This window comes from Trichomycterus rosablanca, chromosome 6 (assembly GCF_030014385.1).
Source record: "Trichomycterus rosablanca isolate fTriRos1 chromosome 6, fTriRos1.hap1, whole genome shotgun sequence".
Lineage (NCBI taxonomy): Eukaryota > Metazoa > Chordata > Actinopteri > Siluriformes > Trichomycteridae > Trichomycterus > Trichomycterus rosablanca.
In genome coordinates, this window is record NC_085993.1 from 17,779,037 (window position 1) to 17,791,776 (window position 12,740).

Consider the following 12,740-nt stretch of genomic DNA (forward strand, 5'->3'; position numbering starts at 1 on the left):
CTTACATCACCAAGCGCAATGCAAAGCGTCGGATGCAGTGGCGTAAAGCACGCCGCCACTGGACTCTAGAGCAGTAGAGACGTGTTCTCTGGAGTGACGAATCACACTTCTCTGTCTGGCAATCTGATGGACGAGTCTGGGTTTGGCGGTTGCCAGGAGAACGGTACTTGCCTGACTGCATTGTGCCAAGTGTAAAGTTTGGTGGAGCGGGGGTTATGGTGTGGGGTGGTTTTTCTTCAGGAGTTGGGCTCGGCTCCTTAGTTCCAGTGAAAGGAACTCTTAATGCTTCAGCATACCAAGAGATTTTGGACAATTTCATGCTTCCAACTTTGTGGGAACAGTTTGGGGATGGCCCCTTCCTGTTCCAACATGACTGCGCACCAGTGCACAAAGCAAGGTCCATAAAGACATGGATGATTGAGTTTGGTGTGGAAGAACTTGACTGTCCTGCACAGAGTCCTGACCTCAACAGAACACCTTTGGGATGAATTAGAGCGGAGACTGTGAGCCAGGCCTTCTCGTCCAACATCAGTGTCTGACCTCACAATGCGCTTCTGGAAGAATGGTCAAAAATTCCCATAAACACACTCCTAAACCTTGTGGAAAGCCTTCCCAGAAAAGTTGAAGCTGTAGTATAGCTGCAAAGGGTGGGCCAATATCATATTAAGCCCTATGGATTAAGTTCCTCTCACTCAAGTTCATATGCGTGTGAAGGCAGAGGAGTAAATAGTTTTGCCAATATAGTGTATATTAGCATCTAGAAATTTTGCACAGGAGACCACCTTGTTTTTATTTGTAAGTACTAAAGGTTGCAATGGAGTAAAGCACTCTTGGCGGAATGTCTAAAATATGAACTTTATATATATGATATATGAAATTATACAACAGGTAGTTCCGACCTTACAATCTGATTGGTTGAGAAGTGTTCTAAACGTGCTGATATTCGTGATAACAGCACGGTCTTTTCACACCACAATGGTATTACTCCGCTGACGCGTTGTCAGTAACGACAAGCTTCATGCACACAAACGCGCACGCAGGCGACACAGCCTTTTTTTCCCGATCGCGTTTTAAATCCGTTATCTGATATACAATCTAGCGCACTATGTAGGGAACATAAATCAATTGTCTAATATATTGTCTAGTGCACTATGTAGTGAACATGAATGTGTAACTACTTTTTGGCGGAAGGTATTGTCAATATTAAAGCATATTTATTATGAAATTCAGGGCTTCTTTGATTTATTTTCTTTCTTTATTTTGTAAAAACTGTTGTATAAAAGCAATAGAACACTCGAGGTCGTGAGTTATCGCGAATAACATCACGGCTGTGATGATGATCTACTGCGACCGAATCCCAGCCGTGATGTTATTCGCGATAACACACTCCCTCTCGTGTTCTATTGCTTAATTAAAACACACATCATTGATGTTATTCACGTACTGTTTTCTTTTATTTGTTTTTTAATTTTATTTAACTAGCAACCAGCTAATGTTCCATGTTTTTGTTTCAAGCGGGGCAGTCTTTTGATACGTTTCATGTACACTATGTACATTTATGTACAATTATGTACATTCATTATTAGACATTTTATATCGTAAAGTCCAAATATTTCCACCTCGTTTGCAATAGTAAGAGACACAAAATATTGACCAGTGCTCCTTTAAGGGCAACTGTTAGTGTCCGGTGTTCTGTCGATTTGTCCTACCCTATCGAAACTTCCTACCGTAGCGCAGATTTATAAATCTATCTGTCGATTTGTCCTACCCTATCGAAACTTCCTACCGTAGCGCAGATTTATAAATCTATCTGTCGATTTGTCCTACCCTATCGAAACTTCCTACCGTAGCGCAGATTTATAGATCTATCTGTCGATTTGTCCTACCCTATCGAAATGTATTCCTGTAGTAAATATTTAAGTTTTATCGATCTGTTCTTATTAAAATTATGTCTATCATATTATAAATTATAGGTATCTTATTATAACTAGTGGTAGCACATCTCGATAGGTATGTATCTTATTATAAACAATAGGTAGGACATCTCGATAGCTCTATATCTTATTATAAACAATAGGTAGGACATCTCGATAGGTCTATATCTTATTATAAACTATAGGTAGGACATCTCGATAGGTATGTATCTTATTATAAACTATAGGTAGCACATCTCGATAGGTATGTATCTTATTATAAACTATAGGTAGCACATCTCGATAGGTCTATATCTTATTATAAACTATAGGTAGGACATCTCGATAGGTATGTATCTTATTATAAACTATAGGTAGCACATCTCGATAGGTATGTATCTTATTATAAACAATAGGTAGGACATCTCGATAGGTATGTATATTATAAACAATAGGTAGGACATCTCGATAGGTATGTATATTATTATAAACAATAGACAGCGCATCTCGATAGATCTATGTCTTATTATAAATAGTGTTAGCACATCTCGATGGGCTTATATTTTATTACAAATGATAGGTAGCACACTTGATTTATTGACCTGTCTCTCAGACATTTATCTTAATTTTTAATTTATTTATTAGGATTTTAACATCATGGTTACATTCATGACAGGGCAGGTAGTTACTCATTACACAAGATTTATTAGTTCACACATTTAATATCAAACACAGTCAGAGACAGTTTTGTATCTTCAATTTACCTCACTTGCATGTCTTTGGACTGTGGGAGAAAACTAGAGCACCCGGAAAAAAACCCCCACATACACATGGGGAGAACATGCAAACTCCTCACAGAAAGAATCCACCTGTAAATGGAGCCCAGGACCTTCTTGCTGTGAATCAACAAAGCTACCCACTGAGCCACTATACAGCCCATACATCTCAAATAATTGTGTAATTTTTAAACTAGTTTATTAACAACAACACATCCTGAGTCTCTGGTGGATGTGTCTACATTTTTTACATATGTATTTTGGGTGTGATTTGTTATATTCTGCACATTAAAATGTACCCATCTACTGTCACACTGCACCTGAGTAAAACAGGTAACAATGCTGTACAAATCAGTAAATAATGTTCACAATAACTTTTTAATAATAAAGGTAAAATTAGATAAAATATATCTGTATATCTGTATAATATAGCTGCTCTAAATATCTATCATTTCAATCATGCTCTTGTCAGCTCTGTCTTGCAGCATGGAGCAACTTATGCAGTAATCCTCTGCATTGTCTTAAATCACCACTCAGCCCTGCTGTCATGAAGTTCACTTGGCTTTATAATTCCTATTAATTAATGGAGACAGTGGCAAAATCTGGTTTAGCAAAATTCTAACTAGTTTAAAATATTCAATAACAATATTACCTCCAGCTATTTATACATGCATATGAACTTGAGTTCATCCTGAAAAACTTATCATGTATAAGCACTCTGTAGTTCTAAAATTACTGACTGTAGTTCATCTGTTTCTCTACATACTTTTTAACCTGCTTTCACCCTGTTCTTCAGTGGTCAGACCCCCTACAGGACCACTACAGAGCAGGTATTATTTAGGTGGTGGATCATTCTCAGCACTGCAGTGACACTGACATGGTGTTAGTGTGTGTTGTGCTGGTATGAATGGATCAGACACAGCAGTGCTGAGTTTTTAAACACCTCACTGCTGGACTGAGATTGGTCCACCAACCAAAAATATCCAGCCTACAGCACCCTGTGGGCAGTGTCCTGTGACCACTGATGAAGGTCTAGAAGATGACCGACTCAAACAGCAGCAATAGATGAGCGATCGTCTCTGACTTTACATCTACAAGGTGGACCAACTAGGTAGGAGTGTCTAATAGAGTGGACAGTGAGTGGACACTGTATTTTAAAACTCCAGCAGCACTGCTGTTTCTGATCCACTCATACCATCACAACACACAATAACACACCACCACCATGGCAGTGTCACTGCAGTGCTGAGAATGATCCACCACCTAAATAATACCTGCTCTGTGGGGGTTCTGACCATTGACGAACAGCATGAAGGGAGCTAACAAAGCATGCAGAGAAACAGATGGACTACAGTCAGTAATTGTAGAACTACAAGCGAGTTCTTTTGGCTATGTAGTGTGTATATGTAGTGTTGGCTACCCAGATAGCATACGGATGTGGGCCACTCCTGGCTGAGATATGGCATTGCTGGCCCACTGTCGGGACTGGCAAACTGCATGTGAGCCAAAGGTGGCCATCATATTGAAAACACACATTTGGCCCACATGTCCCAAAACACATCTGGTCCACTTCTGTTAGAGATGTGGCAGTGTTACCTACATGTGTGCCATAAGTGGCCCACATATAAAAAAAACTCATATGGCCCACAAGTTCCAAAACACATGTGGTCCACTTCTGGTAGAGATGTGGCAGTGTTACCTACACGTGTGCCATAAGTGGCCCACATATAAAAAAAACTCATATGGCCCACAAGTTCCAAAACACATGTGGTCCACTTCTGGTAGAGATGTGGCAGTGTTACCTACACGTGTGCCATAAGTGGCCCACATATAAAAAAAACTCATATGGCCCACAAGTTCCAAAACACATGTGGTCCACTTCTGGTAGAGATGTGGCAGTGTTACCTACACGTGTGCCATAAGTGGCCCACATATAAAAAACTCATATGGACCACAAGTTCCAAAACAGATGTACAAACCCTGTAAACCAACATAAATCAAAATAAAATCATTCAACGGAATCAAAGGAGTGTGCATTTAAGCCAAACTTCAAAAGAAATTGTTCTTAAATAATCCGCACCAACATATAAAACATGCTCTATATATTATATATATATAAGATTAAAATAAGATTAAAAGTGGAACAAAAACTTCCAAGCTAGTAAGGTGAGGGTATGTTTTAACCACACACCGTACATATATAGCCTGAGTTTAATCACAAGAACCAGCAGTGGAATTTATTAACGCTACATGGGCTGAATCTCAAACAGCACCCCCTTCCTACAAAGTGTTCTATAGAATACACTAGGATCGGTGGGCTTGTAGTGCACTACAGGAGTTGGAAGGTATTCAGCCACAAAGTGAGAGGCTGCTTCAGCCTGACAATATGATCTGAAGATGTAAAACAAGACAATGCTGTAAAAAAAGTAAATAATTCTGCATCAAATATTATTTAGAATGTTTTACCTTAGCATATCATGCAGCTCTATGATTGTAAAATAACGCACATATTGGGAACACAGCCGTTGAACCGAACGCGCATGCGCAGCACAAGGCAACGTTGATTGAGGAGCAGAGCAGCAATTTCTGACGCCCAAACTGGTAAGTGAATAATTTTATGGTTTACCTAGCTAGCTGTTACTATTTATTTATACTATTACTATCTTAAACAAAACACGAACAGCATTTAAAAAAACAGTATTTAAAAATCGCATTTACAAGTGTTATGCTGAGTAAAACAGCCGGGTGTAAACAGCAACAGAAACACCACTTAAACAAACTGAGGTCAAATAAAAAGTCGTGATATTGGTTCATTTTACGCGAAATATTTGTGTTTGTTTTGTTTTATCTGGTTATATACAGCATGAAATATTTGGATGAAAGTCAGGACTGATTGACAGTTTACCTCAACAGGCAGGTTATCTACAATACACACAGCTAACAGCTAACGGCTCATTTACCTCAGGACTGCACTGCAATATCGTTCTGCATGAAAAAATACAAGCACATCGATATTTAGTCAAGGTAATCCAACATGCTTTAGAATTACGAAAATATAAATGTTGGTATGTTTAAATCAAACGGGGATTATAAAAACCATAATATTAACTTCATGCAGGGTAATATTTTAGCTGAAGTTACTGTATTTTGACGAGGATTTCATGTTGGAGGTTGATAAATGAGTGAACACTAGTGCTAACTATAAGCTAAAATTAGCTCCCGCGCGCGGGAAACAAGTAGCTAATACAAAATAATGAATATAAAATAATTATTCATCATTAAGTGCTGTTAAATCCATTCTAATTTCTGGCTCACTAGAAAACAACTTGTCTTTCTCCAAAAGAGTTACTGTCAATTTGGAAATTCCAAAATTAATGTTTTGCACAGTCACATACCTTTCTGCACTAACCAGTTGAAACAGATTCTCACAGCTACAGGCTAAACCAAATTTAGCTTTCAGTAACCATAATTATAAAAGCTTGATTGATTTACATGTTAAAATTAGTTATTTCTGTTCATTTGTGTAAACGTTCTCTCTGTGTAAACTAATCTTTAATTTCAGTGAAATCAGTGGGTCAGAAACATCTCTATCTTAAGAGGCTATCTAAAAAGCGCACAAAATAATAAAATACGTTTTATTTCCATCTTGCACAACGAAGTATTTATTTGTTGCCTATGTGTTACTGCACCATCACCATTAGATGTATGGAAACAAAGTCAAATGTGTATGTATTATTAATGTGTCATCATATTATACGATCAATTTTTTACCATCATACGTTTATTCAGTTTTCAGCTTCTATACTTTATTGAATAAATAAACGGTACAGTGATCCACAAACCAGCCAACTTTGTTTCAAAGTTCATTAGTAAAGTGTTAATACTACATTTTTTCTTTTCCCTTTCAGAGCATCTGACTGGAGATATTCTGAAGAGCAGAAAAAAAAACAGTTAAGTGTATAATGGAGAGACATTGGTGGAATACAACACGCAGCAATTTAAGGAAGAAAGCTAAGAAAAGGATCGATGGTTTACTAGAATCTTTGAGTGAAGAAGATGTGGGCGGAAGTTTTGGAGATGTTTCCTTAGTGTCCCCCAAAAACTGTGCGATATGTGTGTCAGGGAATAATGGGGCTAGTATGTCATCTTGTGACAGTTCTGACGATGATGAAGATTCTCCCAAAGATGATTTAGCAGGCTGTTTGAGAGAGTGGGCAACTTGTTTTAGTATTTCGTTGGTTGCGTTGTCTGCTCTGCTGTGTATACTGAAAGCTCACCATCCATCCTTGCCCAAAGATGCACGATCATTGCTCAAAACACAAACTTCATACAATGTTGCTTATTTGGCTGGTGGATCATTTTATTACTTTGGTGTGTTGAATATGTTCAGTGGGGTGTTTGAAAAACTGTCATCTTTTGTCCCAAATCGGCACACTTTTAAGTTACAGTTGAATATTGATGGTCTTCCGATTTTTAAAAGCTGTGCTGTGCAATTCTGGCCAATTTTAGGAATGCTTAAAGGCTGTACAAAGAAGCCTGTTTTGATAGCCATATTTTGTGGTAATTCGAAGCCTCGGTCATTGTCAGAGTACCTGAAAGATCTGGTCAGTGAATTGAAGTCAATGAGTAGTGGGTTTGTTGTCAGTGGTAAAACTTTTTACTTGACATTGTCCTCAGTTGTTTGTGATGCTCCTGCTAGGGCATTTATTAAGGGTATTAAATCCCACAATGGCTACAGCGGCTGTGACAAATGTGTACAGTCTGGTGTTTATATCAGCAATCGAATGACATTTCCTGAAGTGGATGCAAGACAAAGAACAGATGTGTCTTTTGCAAACTTAGAGGATGAAGACCATCATGTGCAACCTTCTCCTCTTTCTGAAACCACTGTTGGTATGGTCAGTGGTTTTCCACATGACTACATGCATTTAGTGTGCTTAGGCGTGATGCGTCGCCTGCTGGACTTGTGGATGGGCAATGGTGGCCCCTTGCATTGCCGGATTTCATCTCAACAGGTGTCTTGCATCTCAGAAAAATTGATTGCTCTGAGGCCTAATATACCAACAGAATTTGCCAGAAGACCTAGGGCGCTTTCTGAGCGGTTACGGTGGAAGGCAACAGAGCTACGCCAGTTTTTACTGTACACAGGTCCAGTAGTTCTGAGAGATGTGTTACCTACTGAGATTTATCAGAACTTTATGTTGTTATCTGTGAGCATCTACATCTTGGCAAGTCCTTCATATTGTTTGTTGTTGAATAGCTTTGCAGAAACTTTGCTGGTGTCATTTGTTGATCATTTTGGGGAGCTCTATGGTCATGAATTTTTGGTTTATAATATACATGGGCTGATACACCTTTGTGGTGATGTAAAGATTCATGGCCATTTGGACCTTATATCAGGGTTTCCTTTTGAAAATTACCTAAAACAATTTAAAAAAAATGGTCCGGAAGCCTAAATACCCATTGTCCCAAGTCATACGAAGACTTTCAGAACTTAATTGTTCCACAGATGTTTCTTTGCCCTCCCCTAGAACAGCATTGAAAATGCAGCATTCGGGTGGTCCTGTCACTCAGACCTTTGAGGGAACCATTTGTCAGTTTAAAGAGCTGGTAATGGATGAGTTCATCATTAACACATCAGAGAGGGATTGCTGCATTACAGTGAATAGCAAAATTGTCTTTGTACAGAATATCATTGTCCTTGAGGGAGTGAAATACATTGTCTGCAAAGAATTCAGGCATGCCACAAAGGTTTTTGACTATCCTATTGATTCAACAGATTTAGGAATTTGTTTTGTGTCAGATCTCTCTTCTACTCTACTGTGCCTTAAGCTTGAAGGCTGTATACGGAAGTGTGTCCGGTTACCTGTAGAGTCTGGTTTTGTCGTCATTCCGCTTCTACATGCAGAGTCCTCCTAAATATTTGAGATATTGTGACCAAAAAAGTTTACTTAATAGTGATATATTCCAAACAAGAGCAACAGGAATAATGATATAAAATGAGCATAAATCTAGGGTTATCACTTGATTTTTGGTCACAATATTCCATTGAATTAAAAGGGGCTACTTTACAGTTTACTGTGTTTTTTTTTATTTTATTTGCAATGTTACATAAAGCTGATCTAATATGTAGTATTGGCTGCGTGTGCCACCCTTAGCGTATACTAAATATCATATCAACAATATTTTAAACCTGCAAATTGTAAAGAAGCCAGTGTCTGAGTGGCTAGCAGAGTGTAGCAAACATGTAGAAATGAAGGTTGAGCTGTAGGGTTTAGTGACTGACTTGTATATAGGTTCATCCTAATTCTTTGTCTGAAATATGCAGTGGTAACAGATTTTTATTTATTTTTAACTGTGATTCATGGTCTCTGTGCAGACAGACCGAGTGCTGACTGACGGGCTCTTAGTGTATGTGAGTTTGATTTAATTTCAGCTATTACTGTTTGTTGTAAATGCTATCATTACAATTTCATTGACGTTACTGCTTATTGATGCCAATACTTATCAATATTCTTATTAATACTACTCTCCATAATTTATAATTGTCTGTGTGTGTGTGCTTGCTTTTATTTTTAGATAATGTATTATATTGTAGAGTTTTTACAAACAAACGAAGTTGCAGTTGTCCCATCAATTTGGGTTAAAAATGGAATGTGTCAGTGGCCGCTGACATATAAAATGAGTGACATCATGAGAGCTACACGGAATCAAGAGCAGCCTGGAGACCATTGGGAGTCATACAGTATAAAGATTTTATATACAACTGGTATGTACATAAAGGATTTATTTGCAGATTGATGGAGTTTAACTCTGGTTAATACTTGTGGAGACGTACCTCCAATTTAATGTACATTGTAGAAATTTTTTTGCATTGTGGGAATGGTTTCTTCTGTCTACAAGGAGTTCAAACTGTACTTGCAACTCATTTAACAAAATTTGCCCTTTTTTCCTTTGTTTCTCTTCAGACAACTATAACAGTGCACGTTTGAAACTCCCTGAGGCAGAAGCCATGACCGACATCCACACAGCGGAAGAAGATCAAGATGACACGATGGCAAAAAAATCCAAGAGAAAAAAAATGTAAATGAGTTAAAAGTTATTTTCCTATATTGTAATGCTTGTCATTTAAAATAATTTAGTTTTCTATGTATTCCCCTCACAAGACCCAACAAAAGACTTCTTGACAGTGAAAGTGATGATGAGCTCCCTATCAAAAAGAGCAAAAAACTCCCACCACCACCAGTAATAAAGTATCCAAACCCAGGATTGGCTAGCTCCAAGATTCAACCAAGACCAGTGAGCCCCGAGACCGGAGGTGGATCGGCAAGCCCCGAGACCGGAGGTGGATCGGCAAGCCCCGAGACCAGACGTGGAACATCTCAAAGCAGAAGATGGCCGTCTCAGACTCATGATTTTGCATGTGAGTAATTTTATAACTTGTTTACAATATGATGTTCTAAGTCAGTGTTCTTGTTACTGTTTAACTTGATGCTTTTATTCTGAGCGACTTACAAGGTTACTTGTATTACAGATAGGTCAACATGTTAGGAGTCTTGCCCAATGAGTGTAGCACAGTGTGGTTACCCAGCCTGGGAATCAAACCCCAGATTTCTTTCAGTCTAAATTAATATGAATTTCACTGCTTTTAATTACTGGGTAAATAGTATTAGCATGACCTAATGACATTTATATACAGTTTATTTAAATCTGCCTATATCCTAAGTCTAACCCTTTCTGTTATCATGTATTGTTCTTATTGTTTTTCAGCTGTTCTACATCATCTACTGATAAAACAAGAAATGGTCATAGACCAATTGAAGATCATCCTGAGGACTGTTCAGGCTATACAAGGAAGTACTGGAGGTCCAAGCGAGCAAGATTTTGATGAAGGGGCACTGCCGCTTACGGATCTTGAGTCACTGCTTGATCTAGAGAATGTTCTGAAAAATGAACAAGAGCTCAAAAACAAAATGGTAATAATACATTTTACGTCTTTCTGACTTTTCTTGATGAAATGTCTGTATCTTGGACACACAGTTAGTGCATAATTGTTTGCAGATCACTGCTTTGGGGCTTAATGGAGGGGTGGACCTGAAGGATACCGTGTGGCGAATTATGAAGCGAACTGTGACTAACTCTTTGGCCAAGAAGTTGAACTGGCGGGGCATAAATGGGAAAACGGCATTCAACAGCTTGTTACTAAAAGATGTGATTGCTGGTAAGTGCTGTATTGTACTACTGACTTGTTTGGTTACCATTAACTCTGATTTCTTTGAAATTGACTTAATGCTTTAAAGTCACAATGTTTCTGTGTGATAAAAATAGTGTACTTCTTGCCCACTTTTGTTCCACTATAACTTAAGGAATGAAAAAATAGAAATTAAGCGTTTAAGCAAAAGACTAGCTTTTATATTGAAATGCATTGTTTGGTGTGTGAAGTAAAATGATGTGGATTTGTTAAGATGTTGACCCATTTAAAAAGTTATGAGAAGTTGTCAGTAAATCAGAATGAGATTAAAAGAAAATGTCAGCTGTGATAAATGAAGTGTTCAATTCAGTGTGAGTGTGAATAGGTTAATTTCGCATGGTTAACGTTTTTCATTTTAAAAAGGATAAAAGGCAACAACTATTTTAAACACTTTGTTAAAATGGCAGATGGATTTAAATTAAAATTTTGAGCTCAGTAGTGCATTTATGAGAGTCATGTTTCCAATTTCATTTGAAATTTATTGATAAAATTCTATAATAACACTTGCTTTAATAAGTATTATAATCTCTGTTTTTTGTTGTTGTTTGTTTGTTTTTTCCATAAAGGAGCTGTTAGAAGAAATCGGCTCACCAGACTGGCAACAAATCAAGAAATTGAGTTCTACATAAAAAGATGGCTACATTTAGCAATAGACAGAGAAGGAGGGAGGAGGTTACGGCAGGAGAGACGGTCTGTCTTGTAAGGTCCCGCCCCTCTTCTTACCATTTGTAGCTCTCTGGTCCTACTTGGATGCTGTCTATGCAACGGACAGAAGGAGAGAATTTCTCTTTGTTAACTTTGGACTGTTTGATTGTTAAAGATGTTGGTGCTGTTTGCAAATATTCACTTGTTCCTGAGTTTCATTCTGACCATTGTATTGGATGGAGAAGAAGAGAGGAAGTTATGGCAGCATCCTCTTTTTTTGTCAATTTAGTTATTTTTGGTTTTAAAGAAACACAAGTATTGTGTGCACTATGATTTCAGTGTTTATTTTAAATGTTTACTGGACAGGGCAATGGAAAGAGAAAGCAGGACAGTAGTTTGAATGTTAGATTAAATTGTTTTGCACTATTCCAGTGTTTGCTTCCATTTTTTGCTTTCAGATGGCATTGAAATAGTATATAATATATATATATATATATATATATATATATATATATATATATATATATATATATATATATATATATTATATACTATTTCAATGAAATTGCATCATATATATATATATATATATATATATATATACAGTGTATCACAAAAGTGAGTACACCCCTCACATTTCTGCAAATATTTTATTATATCTTTTCATGGGACGACACTATAGACATGAAACTTGGATATAATTTAGAGTAGTCAGTGTACAACTTGTGTAGCAGTGTAGATTTACTGTCTTCTGAAAATAACTCAACACACAGCCATTAATGTCTAAATGGCTGGCAACATAAGTGAGTACACCCCACAGTGAACATGTCCAAATTGTGCCCAAAGTGTCAATATTTTGTGTGACCACCATTATTATCACTGCCTTAACCCTCCTGGGCATGGAATTCACCAGAGCTGCACAGGTTGCTACTGGAATCCTCTTCCACTCCTCCATGATGACATCACGGAGCTGGTGGATGTTAGACACCTTGAACTCCTCCACCTTCCACTTGAGGATGTGCCACAGGTGCTCAATTGGGTTTAGTCCATCACCTTTACCTTCAGCTTCCTCAGCAAGGCAGTTGTCATCTTGGAGGTTGTGTTTGGGGTCGTTATCCTGTTGGAAAACTGCCATGAGGCCCAGTTTTGGAAGGG

The 12,740-nt window shown here is 37.8% G+C and overlaps 1 protein-coding gene across 2 annotated transcripts; it reads left to right on the plus strand.

Moving 5' to 3' along the window:
* Positions 1–5,225: 5,225 nt before the first annotated feature.
* On the plus strand, positions 5,226–12,011 carry LOC134316336 (uncharacterized). Of its 2 annotated transcripts, XM_062996694.1 has the most exons (10): positions 5,226–5,290; positions 5,603–5,713; positions 6,598–6,639; positions 9,069–9,104; positions 9,269–9,458; positions 9,658–9,772; positions 9,856–10,112; positions 10,460–10,665; positions 10,751–10,910; positions 11,507–12,011. In XM_062996694.1, the coding sequence occupies exons 5-10, from the start codon at positions 9,272–9,274 to the stop codon at positions 11,641–11,643; spliced, it is 1,062 nt and encodes a 353-aa protein (XP_062852764.1). In that variant the 5' UTR covers positions 5,226–5,290; positions 5,603–5,713; positions 6,598–6,639; positions 9,069–9,104; positions 9,269–9,271; the 3' UTR covers positions 11,644–12,011. The 2 variants fall into 2 exon arrangements, with proteins under 2 accessions (XP_062852764.1, XP_062852765.1); XM_062996695.1 differs by lacking the exons at positions 5,226–5,290; positions 5,603–5,713; positions 6,598–6,639 and having other exon boundaries at positions 9,084–9,100.
* The last annotated feature ends 729 nt before the right edge of the window (positions 12,012–12,740 follow it).

Coding starts and splice junctions, on each gene's coding strand:
- LOC134316336 (XM_062996694.1), top strand. CDS start 9,272: ATGTATTATATTGTAGAGTTTTTACAAACAAACGAAGTTGCAGTTGTC. Junction 9,459..9,657: donor AAAGATTTTATATACAACTG/GTATGTACATAA, acceptor GTTTCTCTTCAG/ACAACTATAACAGTGCACGT. Junction 10,666..10,750: donor AAGAGCTCAAAAACAAAATG/GTAATAATACAT, acceptor AATTGTTTGCAG/ATCACTGCTTTGGGGCTTAA.